This window comes from Pleurodeles waltl, chromosome 1_2 (assembly GCF_031143425.1).
Source record: "Pleurodeles waltl isolate 20211129_DDA chromosome 1_2, aPleWal1.hap1.20221129, whole genome shotgun sequence".
Classification (NCBI taxonomy): Eukaryota; Metazoa; Chordata; class Amphibia; order Caudata; family Salamandridae; genus Pleurodeles; species Pleurodeles waltl.
In genome coordinates this window covers 490,833,621-490,857,223 of record NC_090437.1, presented here as the reverse complement: position 1 = coordinate 490,857,223, position 23,603 = coordinate 490,833,621, and the positions used below count along the sequence as shown (strand labels likewise).

The 23,603-nt window shown below is 45.1% G+C and overlaps 1 protein-coding gene across 3 annotated transcripts in view; it reads left to right on the top strand.

Annotated features, from left to right (window-relative positions):
• Positions 1 to 23,603, top strand: part of GSTCD (glutathione S-transferase C-terminal domain containing) — a 676,673-nt gene that overhangs the window by 45,726 nt on the left and 607,344 nt on the right. For 2 of the 3 annotated variants that reach the window (XM_069241297.1, XM_069241307.1), the window contains exon 2: positions 13,057 to 13,502. The exons of the other annotated variant lie outside the window; for it this stretch is intronic. In XM_069241297.1, the coding sequence (XP_069097398.1) occupies positions 13,083 to 13,502 (420 nt within the window). In that variant the 5' untranslated portion in view covers positions 13,057 to 13,082. The remainder of the gene's footprint in view (positions 1 to 13,056; positions 13,503 to 23,603) is intronic. 3 annotated transcript variants of the gene reach the window in all.

Genomic DNA, 23,603 nt, shown 5'->3' with positions numbered 1-23,603 from the left:
AGGAGGATACTACATTAATCAATCCTAAACTCAGACAATGTTGTTCAACACCTATAAAGAAATACTAACTTCTGTTACATAATGATAAGCCAAAAATACCTTGGGCATACTGTGTCTGCTTGCAAATTCCTCAACTTTAAATGTTTCCCAGATGTCAGACAGGTCTGGAAACATTTGCAGTAGGTCACAAATGCCGGTAGAGAGTGCGCAGGCTCTGTTATGATGTTGGGCATGGGGTTCTTATGATGTCATGGGGGCTGAATAGCAGTAAAGGTGCCCTGACGCTAGTTTTTTTTTTTCTTTCAAATTTAAGCTCCGATTTCTGAGGTGTTATTGAGAAGAATGATAGAGGTGCAATGCAGTATTACCTTGGCATCTTATTAGGAAAAGCAATAAGGTTTCTCTACAATGAGGATGAGGGCGGGCTGGGGAGGAATCTGCAGTTAGACTGAGTATCTACCAGAGAGATCATTACCAAAGGTAAGTAACATTTTTGTCTTTTGGATATATCTACTTGCAGATTCCTAGCCTTCGAATAGACTCCCAAGCAATGCTCCCTTTGGGTAGTGGGACTGGAGAATTCAATCAGAAAGTTGTGAAAGACGGACCAAGCAAAGGGACTGTTTCTCCTCACTTTCAAATCCAAGCGATAGTGTTTGGCGAGAGTATGGAGAAAGGTCTTGCAAAAAACAGCCACTGGAATCACTTTAGCCAGGGCTGACGTGGAGTAATTTGTTCTATTAAAATGAGCCCTGATTCACTCAGATGGGTCTTTCCTTACTAGAACATAGCAGATCTTCAAAACAAGCATTGGCAAAGCCAATAGGTCTTACCTATGCAAGAACTATTGGCTTTGGCAATATGTTTAGACATGATGTACACCAGTATGGCTGATGTCCAGCCTGGCTAAAAGTTGGGTGGGATGGAGTGGGGTATATTGGAGTGGAGTAGATTGGGGAAGAGTAGAGTGGGATAGATTGTAGTGGAGTAGATTTGCCTAAAGTAGGGTAGACTGGAGTAGGGCAGATTGGGGTAGATTGTAGTGGAGTATAGTGGGGTATATTGGAGTAGGGGAGATTGGGTAGATCAGAGTTGGGTGAGGTGGCTTTGGGTAGCTTAGAGGGGGGTAGATTGCAGTGGGGTGGGGTGGGGTAGGGTGGGGTGAGATAGATTGGAGTTTAGCTAGGTAGATTGGAGTGGGGCATATTGGATTGGGGTATATTGGTGTGGACTGGGGTGAAGTTGGGTAGATTGGGGTGGAAAGGGGTAGATTGGGGTGGAGTGATGTAGATTGGGGTGCATTGGTGTAGACTGGATAGGAATGTGTTAAATTGGAGTGGAATGTGGTAGATTGGAGTGGAAGATTGGGTGTGTTGGAGAGTGATTGAGTAGAGTGGATTGGTTAGATGGGGTCGGAGTGGGGTAGACTGGAATAGGTTTGGAGTGGGGTAGAATGGAGTGGGGTGGATTGGGGTAGAGTGGAGTGAAGTGTGGCTGATTGGGGTTGGTTGGAGTGCAGTGGGGTAGACTGGGATAGAGGGGAGTGGGATGGGTTATATTGGGGTGGGGTGGATTTGGAGCTGGTTGAATTGGGGTAGATTGGTGGACTGGGGTAGATTGGGTGGATTTGGGCAGGGTAATTTGGGTGGAGTGGGGTAGATTGTGGTAGATCAGAGTGGGGTAGATTGGAGTAAATTGTATAGATTGTAGTGGGGTGGGGTAGATTGTAGTGGGATATACTGGAGTAGCGTAGGGATTGGAGTGGGTAGATTGGAGTGGGTCAGGATGGGGTAGATTGTGATAGATTGGAGGGCTGTGGGGAAGATTGGAGTGGGGTAGAGTGGGCTATGGGGAGGCATGGAATGGGGATAGATTGGAATGGGGTTGATTGAGATAGATTGGAGTGGGGTGGATAGGCTAGAATGAAGACTGGGTGGGGTAGATTGGAGTGGGGTAGGTTGGAGTCAAGTCAGTAGATTGGTTTGGGTTCTTTGGAGTTGAGTGGGAAATATTGGATTGATTTAGGCAAAGTGAGGTTGACGGGTGGAGTGGGATTGATTTGTGTGATGTGCGGTAGATTGGAGTGGATTTGAGTGGGTAGATGTAGGTTGATTGGACTGGGTAGACTGGGGTGGATTAGGTTGATTGGAGTGGGGTACGTTGGAGTTGAGTGTGGTGGAGTTGGAGTGGCGTGTGGTAGAGTGGAAAGGAGTAGATTGGAGTGGCTAGTGGTAGAGTGGAGTGGGCTAGACTGAAGTAGATTGAAGTGGCATAGTTTGGTGTGGGGTTGAGTTGGGTAGGGTGGATTGGAGTTGAGTGGAATGGGGAAGATTGGAGTGAGAAGGATTGAAGTGGGGATGATTGGGGTGGAGTGTGGTTGGGGTAGATTGGAGTGGCATAGAAAGGATTGGGGTAGATTGCATATTCTGTGGTAGACTGGGTTGGAGTATTGTGGGATGGGGTAGATTGAGTAGGGTGGATGGGGTGAAGAGGGCTAGATTGAAGTGGAGAGGGCTAGATTGGAGTGGAGAGGGCTAGATTGGAGTGGAGAGGGCTAGATTGGAGTGGAGAGGGCTAGATTGGAGTGGAGAGGGCTAGATTGGAGTGGAGAGGGCTAGATTGGAGTGGCTAGATTGAGGTAGGTTGGAGTGGGCTAGATTGAGGTAGGTTGGAGTGGGCTAGATTGAGGTAGGTTGGAGTGGGCTAGATTGAGGTAGGTTGGAGTGGGCTAGATTGAGGTAGGTTGGAGTGGGCTAGATTGAGGTAGGTTGGAGTGGGCTAGATTGAGGTAGGTTGGAGTGGGCTAGATTGGAGTATTGTAGTGTGGGTGGATTTGAATTGGGTAGATTGGGTAAATTGGAGTGGGGTAGATTTGAGTGGAGTGGGATACAGTGGAGATTAGAGTGGGGTAGTTTGGATTGGGGTGGGCTAGATTGTGGTCGAGTGTAGTGGGGACGATTAGAGTGGAGTAGGTTGGAGTGGGGCAGATTGGAGTGAGGCAGAGTAGAGTAGACTGGAGTGGAATCAGGTAAATTTGAGTGGGTTAGATTGGAGTGGGGATGAGTAGATTGGAGTAAAATGGATTGGGGTGAAGTGGGGTAGTTTAAAATGGGGTGGATTAGGGTAGATTGGAGAGAGGGATTAGGATAGATTGGAGTGGGATAGAATGGGGTAGATTGGAGTGGAGTTGGTTAGATTGGAGTAGGGTAGAGTGGGGTAGAACAGAGTAGAGTAGATTTCAGTGTGGTAGTTTGGGGTGGATTGGGGTAGATTTGGGTGAAATTGGGTAGATTGGGCTGGAGGGGGTTAGATTGGAGTGGAGTGAGCTAGATTGGAGTGGAGTGGGCTAGATTTGGATAGATGGGGTTGATTAGCATGAAGAGGGGTATATTGTGGTAGATCGGAGTGGCTTAGAGTGGAGTGGGGTAGATTGGAGTGAAGTGGGGTAGACTGGGTATATTGGAGAGAAGTGGGGTAGATAGGAGTAGGGTAGTTTGAGGTGGATTGGGCTGGATTGGAGTGGGATGGGTTAGAATAAGGAGGACTAGCTTGGGGTTGATTGGTGTGGGGTAAATTGGGTTGAAGTGGAATGTGGTAGATTGGGGTGGAGTAGGGTAGATTGTGGTAAATTGGAGTCGGGTAGATTGGGGTGGAGTGGGTGGATTGGAGAGGGGGATTGGAGTGGTGTAAATTGGGGTAGACTGGAGTGGAGTCGAGTAAATTAAAATGGGGTGGGTAGATTTTAGTGGAGTGGGATAGATTGGAGTGTAGTAGATTGCAGTGGGGTGGACTGAGTAGGTTGGACTGAAGTGCATTATATAGGAGTGGAGTACATTGTAGTGGGTGGACTGGTGTAGGTTGCAGTGCTGTAGATTTGAGTGAAGTGAGGTAGATTGGAGTAGGGTAGGTTGGACTGGAGTGGGGTAGATTGGGGTGGATTGGGCTAGATTGAGGTGCAGAAGGTTAGATAGGAGTGGGCTAGATTGGCTGGATTGGAGTGGGCATGGATAGATTGTGTGGTAGGTTAGAGTGGGGTGGGTTGGAGTGGGGTAGATTGTAGTAGGGTAGATTAAAATGGGGTAGAATGGGACAGAGTACATTGGGTTGGGGTAGATTTGAGTGGGGTAGATTGGAGTCTTGTCAGGTAGATTGGGGTGGATTAGATGGAGATTGGGCTTGATTGGAGTGGGGTAGGTTGGAGTGGGATAGCTTGGAGAGAAGTAGAGTGGAGTAGATTGGAGTCTTGGCAGGTAAATTGGGGTAGACTGGAGTGGGTTGATTAGAGTAGATTAGATGGGGATTGGGGTAGATTGGAGTGGGGTAGAATGGGGTAGATTGGAGTGGAGTCAGGTGGACTGGACTGGGGTTGATTGGAATGGCGTAGATTGGGGTAGATTGGAGTGGAGTAGATTGGGGTAGATTGGTGTGTGGTAGATAGAGGTATAATTCGGTCTGATGGATGGGGTAGATTTGGTTGGATTGGGGTAGATTGGGCTAGAGTGAGCTAGTTGGGAGTGAAATTGGGTAGATTAATGTTGAGTGTGGTTGATTAATGGAAGTTTCAATGGGGTAAATCGGAGAAGGGAACAGTGAAGTGGGTTAGATTGGTGTGGCATAGATTATGTGGATTTTAGTGAAGCGGGTAGATTGAGGTGAAGTAGGATAGATTGTGGTAGATCACAGTGAGGTAGATTGGGGAGATTAAAGTGATTGGTGTGGGTCAGATTGGCTGTACTGGAGTGCAGTGGGATAGATTGGGATGGAGTGAGGGTACATTGTGGTAGATTGGATTTAGGTAGATTGGAGTGGACTGGGATGGATTGGAGTAAAGTGGGATAGATTAGATAGGGGTGGGCTAGATCGTAATAGATTTGAGTGGGGTAAATTCCAGTGTGGAAGATTAGAAAGAAGTGGGTTAGGGTGGGGTAGATTGTTGTGGAGTTGGGTATATTGAGGTAGACTGGAGTGGGCTAGATAGGGGTAGTGTAGGGTAGATTTAAGTGCAGTAGGTTGGGGTAGACTGGACTGGAGTTGGGTAGAGTGGAGTGGGGCGGATTGAGGTGGAGTGTTAGATTTGATTGGGTTAGGTAAGGGTAGATTGGAGTCAGTTGAATGGAGTTGATTGGATTGGTATAGATTGGAGTAGGGTAGATTGGAGTGGAATGCAATAGATTGGGTTGATTGGAGTGGGATAGATTGTGGTAAATTGGAGGTGTTGGAAATGGCCCTTTCTGCAGGGTTTCCCCTGTCTTTATTCTTCTGACCTCCTGTTTTTCGATCCTGTGTTTAATTTTGTTTTTCCTAACTTTAGGACTCTTGGCACTTTACCACTGCCGACCAGTGCTAAAGTGCAAGTGCTCTCTATCTAAATTGTATCGGTGATTGGTTTAACCATGATTGGCATATTTGATTTACTAGTAAATCCCTAGTATAGTGCACTATGTGTGCCCAGGGCCTGTAAATCAAATGTTACTAGTGAGTCTTCAGCACTGATTGTGCCACCCACATGAGTAACCCTGTAAACGTGTCTCAGACCTGCAGTGTCTGTGTGTGCAGTTTTAAACTGCCATTTTGAACCAGCCATTTCACCCCTAAAGTAGTTCCAAGGCAACCCCACAGGCAGGGTGCAGTTTATTTAAAAAGTAGGGCATGTACCGGTGTGTTTTACATGTTCTGAGAGTGAGATACTTCTAAATTCGGTCTTCACTATTGCAAAACGTATCTATCCCATGCTGTAACATGGGGGTTGCCTTGAAATATCTTTTAAGGGTAATTTCCTATTGAGAGAGATTTGGAGTTTGGGGTTTCTGAACTCGCAAGTAAAAAATACATCTTTTGGTGAAGTATATTTTTAAATTGTAAGTTTGAAATGCCACTTTTAGAAAGTGGGCATTTTCTTGCTTAACCGTTCTGTGCCTCTGCCTGTCTGTTGTATACGCGTCTGGGTCAGGATGATAGTTGGGCTGTTTGTGAATTCATTCTAGACAGTCACACAAAGGGAGCTGAGGTGTGCCCTGCATATCCTGATGGGTCTTCCTGGGCTAGAGTGGTGGGAGGAGATGACACTTGAACCTAAATAGGGATGTGCCTGTCCTTATTCAACGCAGTCCCCAACCCCCTGGAGTGTGTCTGGAGAAAGGGCAGGAAAGGTAGGATCTTGTGCACTACAAAAACTTTTGTTTGAAGTTTGCCTACTTCAAAGGCAGAAGTGAGTACAGGACTTCTGAGACCACAGCTTTAGAAACCTTCTGGACTGAGGACATTCGGCCAGGAAGAAGACCTAGATGCTGTAGGAATGACTGCCACTCTGCCTGTTGCTTTGCTGTGTTGATCTGCTGCTTGCTGCTTCTGTCTTGGGAGTGAAAGGACTGGACTTTATTTTCTACATCCTGCTTCCAAAGGTTCTCCAAGGGCTTTGACTGAGCTTGGCTCCAGTTAGAAGTCTCAGGGACATCAAAGACTTCATCTGCCAGCACCTGGGCTCTCTTGCTGAGATTTGTGACCCTTCAAGAGGTGCCACATCCAGTTCCTGGGCCCTTGGGATTGAGTTCTGGTGTAACCAAGAAGAAACCTAGTACATCGAAGGCAGAGCGACTTTGGAACCAGCGCCCGTGTCCAACTCCGTGCCGCTTCCTGCACCGGAGCTGTGGTCTCCACTGAGTGTAACAACTGCGACTGGCTCCGCAGGCTCAATCCCGCCACAGCATGAGTCCTGAGTGCCCTGTCACAGACATCCGTGACACCCAACTCCGCCATAGCACATGTGTCCATGTGGGATGATCGCAACACCACGTAGTTGACGTCTCGCGTCTTGAGCTGCTCGATTTATTTACCCTGCTGGATCATAAGGAACCAATGCCTCATCCCCTCCCTTGCAACCGTAAGGAACTGACGCCTCACCTCCCCTGCCTTGTAATAAGGAACTGACGCCTCACCTCCCTGGTAGCAGTAAGGAACTGATGCCGCACCGACTCTAGCGACACTCACCTTCCCGACTCAGTGCAGCATCTTTGTTTCCTCATCGTTTTCAAAGGTACTATGCCTAGGGTCTGTGTGACTCCGTGACTGGCCCGCACTCCCTTGTGAGTGGCGTCAGACTGTTGGGAACAACCCCGTCAAAGATGTTGTGACAGCACCAGTGAGAGCTAATGTGTTTCTAAGCGCTTTACGGAGATTTAATCTTTAAAAATGTGTATCTTTGCTTGTGTATGTTGGATTTTTGTTGTTCTGGTCTTGTTTTATTCAGATAAATATTGCCAATTTTTCTAAACTGGTGTGGTGTCCTTTTGTAGTCTTTTCAGTGTGTTACTCTGTGTGTGTGCAAATCCTTTACTTATTTCTTCTTAGATAAGCCTGAGTGCTCGTGCCAAGCTACCAATTGGGATGAGCATGGGTTATCTTATCTGTTTGGCTCCCTTACCCTGACTAGCATGAGGCCCCCTACCACTGCCAACTAGACACCCCATTCCTAAAAGGAGGGGAGTAGGGTAGAGTGAATTGGAGTGGAGTGGAGTAGGGTAGATTGTGGTAGATTCAAGTGGGGCAGATTGCAGTGCAGTTGGGTAGATTGGAGTGCAGTCGGGTAGAGTGAAGTGGGGTTGATAGGGGTAGAGTGAAGTGCTGTAGACTGGAGTAGAGTGGGCTAGATTGGAGTGGTGTGGAGTAGATTAGAGTGTGATAGTTTGGAGTGGCGTAGGATAGATCGGAGTGGATGGGTAGATTGTTGGAGCTGGGTAGCTTGAGTGGAGTGGGGTGGATTGGAGTGGAGTCAATTAGAGTGGAGTGGGGTAGGTTGAGATAAAGTGGGGTAAACTGGGGTAAATTGGAGTGGGTTAGATTAAGGTTGAGTGGAGTGGTGCACATTGGGGTAGATTGGAGTGAGGTAGATTGGAGTAAATTGGAGTGGAGCAGGGTACATTGAAGTGGGGTGGTTTGGGGTAGATTGAAGGGGAGTGGGGTAAGCGGAGTGAAGGGGTGTAGAGTGGAGTGGTGTGTCATGGAATGGAGTGCTGTGGTGTGTCATAAAGTGTCTTAGAGTGGAAGGTGTAAAGTGAAGTGAGATGCCATAGAGGGGAGTGCTGTAGAGTGGAGTGGTGGGGCATAGAGTGGAGGGATATAGATTGGAGTAGGGAGTTGTGTAGAGTGGAGTGTCGTAAGATTGAATATGAATGGTGGAGTAGAACAATACCATTAAACCCCAAACCTTTTCAATTGAAATGATCATTACATTTGCACAGGCATACAGTTTTACTTGTGCATAAACAATAATTTATGGAAATGTTATCCGCTAGTAGTGTATTGATGTGTTTTTCATATGATAATGTTTCTTTCCACCTTTCTTAAGAATTACAAAAAAAATATGCTTCATTTGTACTTTCCTGATTCAGGTATATTCTGAAATATTAGCACAGTTAACTTACAGACATTTAATTTTTGTTGTGTGCTAGATAAAAGCCTTTCCTTTCACATCAAGTTTGTCACATAAATTCTCTCACTTTGAAGTCCGAGAAAGAAAAGTAGACACCAAGCTCCCTTGGAAGACAGAGCCCGACATTTGACCTCTGTCTTTGAATGCACAGCAGTTGTGACAAGATGAGAACAAAATGTAAAGACCTGTTCACAGAAAGTGAGCTATTGGTAGAATAAAGTAAATAGGAAATGATCCACGGTAGGGACAAACTCAAGCTGGATAGCCTAAAAAAAATAAACCCAGCAAATAGAAGGCAAGCAACTGTGAGTGACACACCACAGAGCCAATTGAAAGCAAGGGATGTAATACATTCCCAGAGAAGCTCACAGAATCCCCACAAGAAGTTGGTAGCAAACCAGACTAGCTGTCTGGTAGGCTACCACCTAATGAACCACTGGGATGGAGTTCACATCTGTCTGCTTTTCCTTTTTTGCTGTCAGTGTGACCGACAGAAAGCTGGTTGCCTGGTTATTTCATGCGGCTCATGAAGAAGCTTTCTGCAGACTTTAAGTTGAGTCCATGAAGCCCCTCCTTATTTTTGGTGGGATGTGGTGGAGGGAAAAAGATGGCAGGGGAATGGATTGTCCCAGGTGGAAAAGAGACACCACCTTTGGAAGGAAATCAGCTTTAGTTTGCAATACGAACTTGTCAAGGAAGAAGCATGTAAATGGGGTTCAGTCAGACAAGGCTTGAAGCTTGCTGACCCTGAGAACTACGAATATTTTTCAAAAGCCTCAACTGTCAACTGTGCATGGACTCAAATGGAGTCCCATATGGAACATCAGAGCCAGATTAATGTCCCAAGGAGGTATTATGAAGCAGTTTGTCAGACCTTTCAGAAATATCATCCTTACCTGAGACTTAACTGGGACGATTGATCTCATAAATAGAGAAAAGCAGGCAGCGCCATGTGGTGCCCCTTGACTGCAGCCACAGCCCAGCCTTGTTGTGCCAAGAATAGTGCGAACTGTATTATGTTTGTAAGGAATGACTTTAGAGGATCAATCCTCTTCTCTCAACACAGGGAAACAAACTTGTTCCAACTGCCTGAGTAAAAAGACTTTGTCGAAGGACGGCACTCCAAAAGGATTGTATCCACTACTTCCGGTGGTATCTGAAATGCACTGGCATTTTCCCACTTAATCTCTATGCAGGAATATTTAGACTGTTATGATGGGGTGTTGAAATTGTCCCCCATTTGGGACTACAGGCCACTCTGAGTAGAAGATAAAGATAGGCCCCATCAACATGTTACAGCGTTTTCTCTACCACACTCGAATCTTCCTCAGAAACCATGGAATTAGTCGTATGAAGGGAAATGCATAGTGGATTGCAAACTTCCACTCCAACTGAAATGTAACTCTCAAGGCTCTCTGTGACAGGTGCTAGAGGACTCTGAATTTTGGACAGTGGGTTTTGTCTCAAGTAGAAAAAAGGTCCATGCGAGGTGTCCCCCAAAGAGTAAAAAGATGTTATACTACCTCCAGATGGAGACACCACTCGTGGTCAGCAAGATGATGCTAACTGAGACTTTCGGCCTTGGTGTTTGGTAAACCTCCCACATGGTTTCCCTTCATCCACAGACCATACTAGTGTGCCCAGGCCCAGAGTCACAGAGTTTCTCGGCGGAGTCTGAGACCTTACTCCTCCCTAATTGTTCAGTCCCACTCAAGATCCAGATCTGGACCGACTGAGAGGTAACAATGGGTCCTTCTAGATCCTCTTGGCCTTAGAACCACTGCCTGCAAAGACACCACTGAATATTCTCTTATGCCAGTGTATGCTAGTGTCTAGGAGGATGCTGGATGCCAACAGGCCAAGCAAACTAAAGACTTTCAGGACTGGGACTCAAACCCTCATCTGAAACATCCGAATCATATCCTAAATGTCCCATATCTTCTGCATAGTAGGAAAAGCTCTGAGTAAGATGACATTCAGTACCACCTCAATGAACAGGAGTCAGTGAGAGGGATCCAGGTGAGATTTGGGGCATTTGAAAAGCCCAAGTTGAACAACAGGGAAGCTATCAACTTCAAATGATGAAGCACCAGCTCAGGAGACTTTGCCTTGGTCAGCCAGACATCAAGTTACAGCCCTTGCCTTTCCCTCTGTATTGCAGCACAAAATACAACATTCCTTTTGTTGTTGCTGACCTGGCGGGGAGGCTTGCAACTTCTTTTGGAGACTCCGGGAGAAGGTGCTTGGCCTCATGAATGGATGAAAAGCTCCAGAGACAGACTGTATTCCTAAAGAACATGCTGCTGCTCTACCTTCTTTAAAGCATAGTAGAACTGCATCTGCTTTTTATCTGAACAGTCCATCATGGGACATATCCAGCAGCATGTTCTGCAGACTATAGCCACACATGGCATAGGTGTGCCAATTCATCTGGCCATGATTTCCACTGTATCTAGGCTAGTCTGCTCTCTGTATCTATAGGCGTGCTGCCCATCACTCACAATTACCTGTCCTACCGGTCGTCTCAGAAATTTGGTATTACCATAGCTGCTTTGTTCCATAGAGCATAGGTATATCTCCCTAACAATTAGGCAGGGTTAAAGGGGTAAGAGCTAACTGTCAGCTGAAAAAGACTTTTTACCCAAGACATCCTGGCATTCAAGTTTCCTAATAGGAGGAGGGATTGTATTTCTCTACTGTTTAGTTTGCTGGTTACGGGTGAATAGTTTGGAAGGCTGGATCCCCTCATGTTTATCTGTACCAGTGAGCAATACCTTTGATAACCGCTGGCCAACAGCATAGTTTTTGCCTAGGGCTTCTTCAGGGAGTCCTCGAGAGCCCCATTGAATGGGAGCAGTGGTTCTGTAGTCAATAGCGCCACTTGTAAGCTATCCATGAGAGCATTTGCACCTATTGTAGGTATGGTAGGTCAAGGAACCTCTGCTGTTTTCCCGATAACCAAGTGAAAAACCAACATCTTTAGAGGAGATGGGGCTTGAACGGTCTTGGAGTGGATCAGTGCGAATATCTTGAGAAGTATCTGTCCCACTGACCTCTTGGAGAGATAGCACATCTGAAGGTGCCCAGAGTCACTGTCATCACTGAGCATCCAAGTCAGCCTCCATAGTAAGGTATAGGGTGTATTTTTTTCCACTAGAAGCTCCTATCTGTCCTGGAGTGATGGGTTTTTACTGGCATCAGTGGTTCAGGTGAGGGTTGCCCCCTAAGAATGTTAAAGGCAGTGGCCCCATGAACGCCAAAGGTGGCATTGTATGTGGAGTTGGCTGGACAGCTGGGCAGATGCTGGTGATGGACTTGGCATAGATCACACCTGACTGGAGCTGACATTTATACTGGCGCCAGTCTTGAAACCAGATGGTGAGGTATGAGCCCAAAAGACATGTATCTTGCCGCTTGGAATCCGTATGGCAGTAGAGGCATCACTGGAGTAAGTTCATATGGACCTGCAACCAGTCCCATGAGGGCCTAAGGGTGCTCCAGAGGGGATGACTGACCTCCTAAAGACATCCACCATGGCCTGTGTGAAGGCTGTCAGATCTATCCTCGGAGCCAGATACTCCGAGAAAGAGGGCACTGAAGCTGATTGTGGAGGTGGAGACAGCAGTGCCAGATTATGTACCACTGCCACCTTAGCCAGGGAAATTTCCACTAACTTCGGTTTCTATAGATGGGGCAGAAAAGACTTTGAATAACCTGATCTTGATCTTCGTGAAGTGCTTTTTCTGCTTCTTGTTCCTCCTCCTTACCATTTGAAGATTTGGTGACCTGGCCCTTGATGGGTACCTTGTCCTGCGGTGCCCCTCCTTCAGAAGGAGCCATAAAAGGATAGCCCTATGATCCTTGATGGACACATAGTGTGCCTCCACCCAATGCACCAGACAGTTGTTGTGTGCATCTGTGATGGACATTTGGCTGACACACCGACAACAGGGCTTGAAACCAGACCTCTTCTGGTGTGATATGTCCCTATCTGCACCAACTGAGAAATATTTTGAGAGAAAAAAAATTCTCTAGAGAGTGTGAGAGAATATGTCAAAAGAAATGTAACCGTTATCAGGGTATGCCAGTCCAGGTGCTACAAGTCCACAATGGCATCATCACAACCCTGTGTCCAACATCGTAACAAAGCCACGGTCCTCTGTCTGCACCAGAGAGCTATTGCAGAAGTTTCCATACCAGTCTGGTGCCTGGGGAATATTCAAAGGTGAGGAATATGCAGGTAGAAGTATCCATCAGAAGCACAACCAAGGGAACCAAGACACAATAGGTATATTATTCCTTAATTATTTTATTAGATTTATTAAATGCACAAGTTAAGAACAACTTTGTGTACTGCTAACATCGTAAGTCCCGCGTTTCTCTTTTGATCCGTGACATTAAACTTTTTTTAATTTAGCCGAACAGAACTAGATTGATCAAAGTCCCCAAATGACTTTGGTGGAAAAAAATATTTTTAAACGAGTGTTTGAAAGATTTCAAATATGTTTTGCTTCTGCACAAAAATTGCTGTTCGGCATTTTAGATAATGGCTCTTAACATGTCATGGATGTGGTCTGCGATGCTCCTTTTGAGATTCATTAACTTACTTCTCTTGTCTGATCCCCCAGGTGCCTCGTTCTAAAACAAAACGTAAATGGAAAACATTAATACTTGTGCCCTTGAAGAATGTCTGTACCTCGATGTTTCTTTTGACCTCGAGGGCTGTCTTTTCCCCCTCCATACATCAATATCCTTGTTTTTGGTGGCATACTGTGACTGCAAAACACTCAAGATTTTCCTTGTACCATCTGAAGCATGCATGGATCACCAGCTGGCAAGCTTGAAGCTTCCCAAGAACCTGGAGTTCACCATCATCTCAAGGGGAGAGCTCCCCCTTGTGGCCCAGAACTGCCGCCTGCCTGCCATGGTTGAGAATCACAGCAATTTCTGCCGAGCTGGACTAGCAGTTGTGCTTAGGCACATTATTAAGAAAGCCTGTGAAGAAGATCCTGCAAAGAAGGATGTTTCTGAACTTTTGGGATTCAAAAACACTTGCTTGAAAGCATGTGCAGAAGTAAGTACAGTCACTTCCTTGTTGTGGCACAGGTGTACACACACACAAACATCTCTCTGTTTCTTATTTTGGTACTGTTTTTGGTCTGTCGTTAGCCATGACCTTTTGGTTTTACTAAGACTGTATAGATAATATACTTACAGGGGCTATCAGGTGAACCCTCTTCATCCATTGGTCTGTTATAGTGTCAATTATACTATTCTTCTGCCCAATACAGCATGCAGCGTGGGTCAGTGGGCCAGCCCACTTCAGCCATCGGATAACTTCACTGTGAATTACATAATTCTTCTATTTTGCAAGTAGCACATTCTCACGTTGTTTTTATTCGCGAAATGCTGCAAGGTGATCTAATAATACATTTTTACAAAATCGATGGCAAAGGTGAATAAAGCGTCAATAGCTGAAAGACTGGCAGTCAATGCCAGATTTATTGGGTTTGCTAATGTTTTTTTTTTTGCATGGTGATTATGTGATCGTTTGTTTTACTCTTACATTCCAGCATACTCCCTTCTTACAGATATGAAGTATAATATCTAGATTGGTGGTCCCCAAATAGGTGCCTCAGCATATGCCAAATAGAGCGATTGGTGGTCCCCAAACAGGTGTCTCACCATGTAGCAAAAGGGAGCCCTGAGCAATTGCAGAACCCTACATTCATAGAGGCCTGACTCTCGCGTTCCATCCATTAGGTGTCTGGCACTTTTTCCAGATATGGGGTTTTGGAAGATCAGTGCTGCCCCTTACCAACACCCTATTTAGTGCACAGTCTTGCCTTTTCTAGTCTTAGAGGGAATTTTCGTCTCCGTTAGCTGAAAATGCAGGAAACAGGATGTCAAGGCATCTCTGTTCGTTGAGATACTTGCTAAAAACACACTATCACTGATAATGACTCATGAAAGTCTTGGGGCATCCTGTTAAAGTTTGTAGATTGTAATGATTGAGCAAGAAGCCACAATGCAATGATGTCACACATGCTTTACAACAAACATCTTCATTTTTTCATAAGAAATCAACATGATACGATTGATGCTACAGAGGAAAATGTAAATCCTCAGAAAATTACTGCATTTGATGAGAGCAGCAAAGTACCTTATAAAACGCCTCAAATTCATCCCTTCTGAATTGCTCATTAGGAGCTTGTGTACTTGGGAGTGATGGTGACCAGGGACAAAAATAGTTTCTGTGACTTCAATCTAGAAACGTTGCACTTTCAAAAGCAGTTCAACATCACTGTCCCTACTGGAAAGAACAGCAATTGTAAAAATAATTACAGTTCTGAAATTTCTTTCATATAGCACAGAATACTCTGTTTTGAATCCTGGAAGATTTCTTCAAGAAGGCTGATTCAGCCTTCCAATAATTGCTCTGAAACGGGAACATACCTAGAGTATACTCGGGGCCACTGAAATTATGTGATTGCGCATAATTATAGATCTGCCGCATTTTCCACATAGTCCATCACTTGCTGCATAATCTGCAGGTTCTACCCAAAAACAATTCTAGTTCAAACGTTACTGAAATTGCAGCGACAATTGTTGCAGCTCAGTGGAAGGTCCTTTGCAAAAGTTGACGAAACACCTACCTGTTTCTTATTGGTATGTTTGGGTGTTAAACTGACCGAGGTGCAAGCTATGCCCAGACAGTGTTAACAAGAATAAAATGGCTGAATAATGTAGTAATACTATTAAAAAATGTGCCGCATCGCACTGCACTAATTGCCTTTTCTTGCCGCATAATTTAGTCAACCGTGCCACACAATTTGGTCCTCTCCTGCCGCATAATTCCAGTGGCCTTGAGTTTACCTTTGCCACAGGTGTATGAAGGTGTATGTCGCTCTCATATACATATGTGACACTCGGCCTATTGGCTAATAACAGTAAATGTATGAACCTTTGCTGTGCATGCTTAATATGCATGCCATGGGGATAAGGGCTAGTTGCTTATTGTTCAGTCTAAACACTCCAGCCTCCATGCTCCACTTCTAGCAGGCACTTAGATGGTAAATTAGAAGTCAATCCTACCTGTGAGACCGGTGGGTGGGCAAAATACTGGGATGCCTTAAATAGATGAGATTCAGAAATTGGAACTTGATAGGTCTGACTAAACCTGGGGACATGTAGCGGCAAACATTCGAGGAATGATGTGAGGAAGAGTAATGCGCCATAGTTTGTAGCGAATTCTTTAGGTTTCTTCCTCTTTGACATGCCCTTCAAAAGTACGTTAATGTGACCACGTTGCTACCAGATTGTTCACCCAATTGATAGAGCACTGAACAAGCATTTGTTAAATATAGGTGGTTAGTAAATATCACTCCAGACACCCAATTATGTTCTAAGATCGAGATTGAAACAGCATTAAAGCAAACAAGGTATCCAAGAGACGTGGCAGAAAGGGTTGCCTTTAGACTTTTTTCATTGAATATTTTCTAAAGCAGAGTCCAGTTGTAGTTGTTCTGCAGAGCCCGCTGTAGTGTCGCACTCGTGATGTAACAAATGCGCACTCTGGAAGGGGACACTAGGTCCCGGTCCCAGGGGTGTAGATAAAACCCCCTCTGTGGATTTGACCTGGTGGGCGTGCCCGCTAGGTCAGATGTGAGAGGCAATAAATAATGAGACCCGGAGGGTCGGCAGGGTTCGAATGACCCAGCCGAACTCGCACTAAAACCACACTGCTGGGGTCCGGGTAATCATTGGACCTAGCCCGTCTGCTTCTCGCGCGTGCTACACCGCGCACCTGTTAGCGTCGCTCGAGCCTCTGACGTGCTCAGCGACAACACTACAAATTGGCGACGAGGGCGGGGCGGCCCGCTTAGTTTATTAATGACATAACATAGTAAGAGTTCCCTGAAATCATCTGGCCTCCTATTGGCAGCTTAGAGAAAAAAGTTTTCCGCTACACCTAGAACAGTCTTTTGGGTGTCTTGGGTTGAATGGATTCAAGCACTCCATTCCAGGAAGAATGACTAGGGAACTTAGGGCCAGATGTAGGAAGAGAGCAATTTGCGACTTGCAAATTGCGAGTCCCTGCGACTCGCAATTTGCAAGTCGCAAATTGCTATGCAGTACGGTGTCTCAGACACCGTCTGCAACTCGCAATGGGGTCGCAATGACCCACCTCATGAATATTCATGAGGTGGGTCGCAAATTGCGGCCCCATTGCGAGTATAGGCACTCGCTAACATGGAGGCCTGCTGACGTCAGCAGGCCTCCATGTTAGCGACCTGCCTTTTCAATAAAGCATTTTTTTTTTTTTTTTAAATTAGCTCGTTTTCCCTAAGGGAAAACGAGCTGCATTTCAAAAAAATCCGAAACCTTTTGTTTCGGTTTTTTCAGGGCAGGGAGTGGTCCCTTGGACCACTCCCTGCCCTGAAAAAATGTTTTGGGGTCCAGTCTCAAACTGGAAGGGGTCCCATGGGGACCCCTTCCAATTTGCGAGTGGGTTACCATCCACTTGAAGTGGATGGTAACTGCGACTCCATTTGCATACCACTGCGACTCGCAAATAGGAAGGGAACACCCCTTCCTATTTGCGATTCGAAAATGCATTTTGCGAGTCGGTAACGACTCGCAAAATGCATTTCTGCATAGGAAACACGCATTTGCGAGTCGCAAACGGCAGATTTTGCCGTTTGCGACTCGCAAAGTGTTTCCTACATCTGGCCCTTACTTTCTAATCTTCAGAATAATCAGCTTTCAGTTTTTTTAAAACATCTTTTTATACAACTTTTTAGAGAAATGCAGACAGGTCTTGAGGTCTACATGGCAAAAAAAAGACATGCCAATACAGTTAGATAAGCAATCAATCCGGAATGACATAGTGGGTGGGGACGGCAGGTTCATACAGGGAAAAGGTTGTGTGTAGACTTAATAAGACACATCAGTTAAGATCACTTCAACGCAATAGCAGCCAAGGGGCAGATACCGTCGACTGGATCAGCGTTAGAACTAACTTCGCTTTCTCCAACATATATGGGAAGAATCGCAGTAAACCTATTCAATCTAGATTCCGTAAAATATTGTGTAAATAATAATTTCAACACATTTTACTCGTACTGAAAGGAGAGGGATGATTTGTGTGTTCTTTCAATTTTTTCTTCATAGACTTCGTCCAACATGACCCAATGCAGAACCCTCTCCCAGCCCAGAATGTACTGTGACATTTCAGGAACACCGAATGCATTCTTCGACGTGTAAACCCTGAAGATAATTTTATGCGTGGAGGGCTGTATGCAAAGGGGAGTAAAGGCCCTCAAGATATTGACGCTTGCTCCTTACCCCATCAATTGGTGATCTAATTGCTTTTGTGGCTATATCAAATGTGTTGCTGCTTTCCAATTACAAAAGATCGCTCACAGGCCTCAGAATCATTGAGAATGCCTCCTTGCCAGTCTGCCATAGTATGTGGAACCCACCTAAATCCCAGCATTGACATTTTCCATCCTCTTGAGCAGTTAGGCAGAGTTTGTAGCCCTATGCTTCTTAACAGCTATGCCCTGGAATCCTAGGTTTACAGAAGAAGAGTGTATCAAACAGAACTGATGTGTCCTTTATCGCAAAGGAAACCATAAAAGCTTATACAGTGTGGATGCCGAAAAAGTATGTTCATGAATCCTCCAGCCCGTGTGGTGGTTGGGTACAGTTGAACTCATGGCGGTCAACAGGTTGACCACTATCACGTACTGTTCTGTACCTGAGATTGCCAGCTGGTACTAGATCCAAGGGCATATCTAAAGGCAACGCTGAAGGTCGGTGGGGTGTACCACTCCAGACAAATATCATTATAGTTGATGAAATCTGTTTCAGAACCAGAATTGGCACCAATAATAGGAGAGATTGAATCAGTAAAGAAAACACTGAAGAAAGTTAATCTTAAATGGGCCTCCCTTTCAAGCTGTCACCCTTGGAGCCTTCTCAATATATAGAAGTTATTTTAAAGTGTTTTCTAGGTATTACTGTTTCAGTCTATTGCAGACAAAGCTCAAGTTCAAAGAACTTATTAAGACCCTGTACATTTTAATAATTCACCATTCACTTTGAAGTTTTCAAAGAGATTTGTCAGCATTCTCAAATATAGCTAATAGTTTGCTGTGGAGGTGTGGCCATGCCAGCTACCAAGATGGCCGCATGGTGTTGAAGCTCCGATTGACTTGACCCTTGGAACAGATCAAATGGGTCGATAACCACTCTGCTGTGCACCCAAAGTGCTGCACTGCGACCTCTTAACACCTGGGGCAGCAAGAGCTGGTTTCCCCTGTGAACCTGGGACCACTGCGATGCCAGTGGGGGCAGTGCACTCACCGGCAGCCGCGTGCCTCAGAGGCCCTGCTGTGACTAGTGCTGTGGGCGAGCCTGACACTCATGGCTGTCGGGCTGCATGGTCTGGCCTGAACTGCCTGCAACAGTCCTGACGCACCCTAAGTGCTACAGCGCAGCATGAAGGTAAGACGTGGCTGAGACGGGAGGATTACCGCTAATGCTGATGTAGGGCCTCCGCGCACCACGCCTGCAGCCTTTGCGATTGGCAGAAACCTAAGACTGTGGCCTACCTCACTCATCCTGTCCTGAGACAGCGCTCCGAAGGGGGTGCAAGACAAAACCAATGAACTGGTAGGATGGCATCTTTTTGCATCTAAAATTCAGTCTAGGACCCTCACGACCCACTCTCACTTCCTGAGGGCTCCATTGTTAGGCCTGTCATAACAGAATGCTTCCCCTTCTGTTGTCTACCTTCACTACGGCTTAAGCATGAAAGGTGCTGATGCCAAACCCTGGCCACAAATCGACGGCCCTCAAGCCTGGAACCCCCCAGCAGCAAAACTCCAAATTCAATACTTCGGCAGACAGCTACCAGCCCCCCTTCAAAGTGGAGGTGACACTCCCATCTTTTTATGGTTATCTGCCACTAACCAGGCCCCACCCACTCGTAGATATGCCCTGGACCATGTAATATCTGCACACTCACTGGACAGCTACTGAATTGGGTGATAACATATAGGCAATAACACCAGGCCCAGCCAGCCTTTACTATGTTCAGATTGGCGCAGGGACAACTGCACTGCGCTTGCAGCGGAAATGGTGCATGGCGACCTCAAGCCCTTTGAGAAACCTAAAGCAGCTGATGCTCCAGGGGCAGCACTGGTTATGGAGAGTCGCATGATGGGGGACCCAAAACTAGACAATTGGTGGGCATGGATGCCATCATGGCTGAACTCCGGACTTGCTTTCGAGCAATAGATGCACCACTTGACACCCTTACAAAGTCGCCTGGACCGAATGGGGTAGTATCTTGACTGACAGAGTTCGTGAATAAAGGGAGCAGAGGAACACATTTCTGGGCTGGAAGACAGAGCTGCCAAGACAGCGAAAAGACTGAATAAATTGGATTCTTACTTCAAGACGGTGGCTATAAAAAATGAGGACCTGAAATCCAGAGGACACCGCAATAATATTTGCATCCTGGGTATTGCAGAGACTACAGACACTGGCTGCCTCGATCTCTTCGTAGAACGACTGCTCTCTGAAGTACTGGGATGCCAGAACTTCACATCCACTTTTGTCATAGAGTGCACCCGTCCCTTGGCCCACGTCCTACTCCAGGCACCCCACCGCAGCTGATTGTCACCCAGTTCCTCAATTTCAGGGACCACGACACAGTACTACGAATAACCAGGAAGCTGGGCCCACTCCAGTACCAAGGTGCAGTAATCTCCCTTTTTTCGAACTTCACTATTGTGGTCCAAGAGGCTTACTGTGAATTTACTGAAATGTAATAAATCTCCGATTCACTTGTAAATGGTAAAATACAAAGATGTCTTTATTTTATTCCAAGACAGTACTCCCTCGTCCGAGTCCCTTCAGTAATGAATTTTCAACCGCCACCCTCTCACGTTCTACATTCCACCCTGAGTCCTTCAGCATGAAAGTTCTATCACATTAATATTCCTACGTAACCTAACATATAACATATTTCCCTTCGTTAAAAAAAAATAAAACATTTAAAACTTTAAACTATTTACAATGTCTCTTGGAATAATTAAACTGAAACCTTATCTTACAAAGTCATTCAGTTTGGCTGGTAAACATCTTTTGTATGCACTAGTCCTTACCCGTGATGCTATGGAATCATTCTCTAACACTATGTCACCATCACTACTCGGTGTACATACAATTTCATCCTCGCACAAAACGTTGTTCTGTAATCTAGTCTCATTTTGATTTATATTCCATCCTGATCCCATTTTCATCATCGAACCCGCACCTCCTTTATTCGACAATAGCTCACACCCACCTTTGCACCTTGCCAATCTCCTCACACTCCACACTTTTCCATCTTGTGTTACTACACTCTTGTTATATACTTTGGTTACTTTCATGGCTTTACCAAACTTGGATGAACCTTTGCTCACAAAACATGGCTTGAAGATTTTGACCCAATCTCCCATCACAATTGTGGGTTCTTTCACTTTCCACTTGGTATCATATATTTCCTTAAATTTCTCTTGTTTTCTCCTTACATTTTCCTTAACATCCTCAATACACATTCTCTTCCAATCTCTCCCTTGTTTCTTCTTAATCCACCACGGACACAGTTTGGACACCGGATGTCTTCCCTTCAACAACTTGAAAGGACTAACTCCCGTAGTGCTCTGGGGAGTGATGCGGTAATGCCATAATTTCTCTGTTTCTCCCTCCACTGACCTCCAAACCCACGTGCCCACACAATACTTTTTTTTGAGCACGTGGTTGAATCTCTCAACTTGTCCATTACCTTGCGGTTCATATAGTGGAGTAGTGATGTGTTTAATATTACTATATCTTAGAAAACACTGCATATCCTTAGCCATCAATTGGACACCATTGCCAGATATCAATACCTCCGGGTACCCTTCTCTGGCAAATACTTCCTTGAAGAACCCAATGATAGTACCAGAATTAGCTTGTGAAACTAACTTCACCTCAGGCCATTTAGAATGGTAATCTATCAAAACCAGAGCATATTGAGCTTCAGCAGGCAGTGAATAATAAGGGCCTGAAATATCAAAACCTAATTTCTGCCAAGGCGAATCCGGCCAAGGTAGAGGCCTAAGAGGAGCTGGCACAGTCTTCAACATTTTCATTGACACACACACCACATTCCCTCACTACTCTGTCTGCCATCTTATCCAGCCCTGGCCACCAGAAACAGGTATGTATTAATCCTTTCATGGAAGACATACCAGGATGATCTTCATGTGCCAGTTTCGAGAAAGTCTCCTGCATTCCTCTCGATGGAATACACTTTCCTTCTTTAAACACAAGCTCATTCTCAACCTCCAACTCATCCTTCACTTTGTGAAATGATGCTATTTCTGCTGAAATCCTTTTTTTTAATCAGGCCAACCACACCTTATATATTTTCTCACCTCTTGCAGAGCCAAATCTTCATCGCACTTCATCCATTCCTCCTTTTCTATACCTTTGAATTCACTAGTCATATACTCTGACACAACAGACACAACATCTGCCCCCAAATCATTATCTGCTCCCACTTGTGGAAGATGCGACAAACAATCTGCCACAGCATTACTCTTTCCAGGAACATACTCAACCAGAAAGCAATATTCCTACATTCTTGATACCAATCTGGCAATACGAGCAGTAGCATTCCACCCCCCACCAGGAGAAAGGATCCCTACTAGTGGCTTATGATCAGTCTGAAGAATGAAATTTGAACCCAAATGTAATTCCAGAAATGCTCAACAGCCCAAGTACAGGCTAATAGTTATTTTTCTATTACAGCATACTTCCTTTCAGCATCCGTTAATGTACGTGAAGCAAAAGTAACATTCCATGTCTCTTTACCACACTGCTGAGACAACACTGCCCCTATACCATACATGCTAGCATCAACCGTCACTATGCATTATGCTCCCACACAAAAGGGCTTATGGGTAGGAGCCTCAACAATTTCTCTCTTAATCATCTCAAAAGCGCATACCTGTTTTTCTGTCCATATGTACTCAACTCCTTTCCTGGTATGCTCTCTCAGTGGTTCCATTTTAGTAGCAAAATTTGCAATAAATGTGCTCTAATATTTACATAGACCAGCGAATGATAATAATTGCTTCAACCAAAGACCATTTTGGTATTACTCCATCTCCTGACACAGTATGTCCCAAATACTCCACAGACTTAGAGAACTGACACTTCTCTTTTTTTAAGGTCAGACACTCCTTTTGAACACTTCACACATATTTTTAACGTATTCCCTGTGCTCTTGTTCATTTTTTGAAAATATTAACACATCATCTTAGAAACATTTTACATATTTGTCCATGCCCTTAAATAGTTGAAACATTGCCCTCTGAAACACTGACACTGCAGAGGCTAGACAGAAAGGCATTCTTTTAAATTGGAAGAACCCCTCCGGTGTAATAAATGCTCACCAATCTCTAGAGTCTTCTGTTAACTCAATTTGGTGGTATGCTGATCTCAAATCTAGCGTGGAAAAAATCTTAGCACCTTCCAACATGCTAACTACCTCATTTATGTTGGGTAAAGGTTGACAAATCACAATGATAATTGCATTCACCGCCCTTAAGTCCACACATAACCTTAAAGATTTATCAGCCTTTCGTGCCAAAACTATCGGGGATACCCACTCAGATGACTCAATCTCCTCTTTGACATCTTCATTAATCATGTCCAATAAAATATGCTTCAATTCTTCTCTGACGCTAATTGGTACATTCCTGAGTTTCTACACTACTGGTTTGGCATTAACCTTAATCTTGTGACTGTGCCCCTCCAGTTTTCCTAACTTATTAGAGAAAACCTCAGGAGACCTTGATATGATCCAATCCCTTTCCTCATAACTTTCTATCACCAGCACAGGTTCACAACTCCTGGGGTTCAATATAATCCCCAATTTACCTTGGTCTCTCCATCCCAGAAAATTGACACCCTTTCTTGCAATATACAACTTTATATTGGCAGACCTACCTTTAAAAACGATCACAATCTCCACATACCCAACAACATCGATTGCGGTTCCATCAAAACTTTCAGCCACAATGTCTGATGCCTTTAAATCAGTCACCTTCTAAACACCACCTAACTCTTT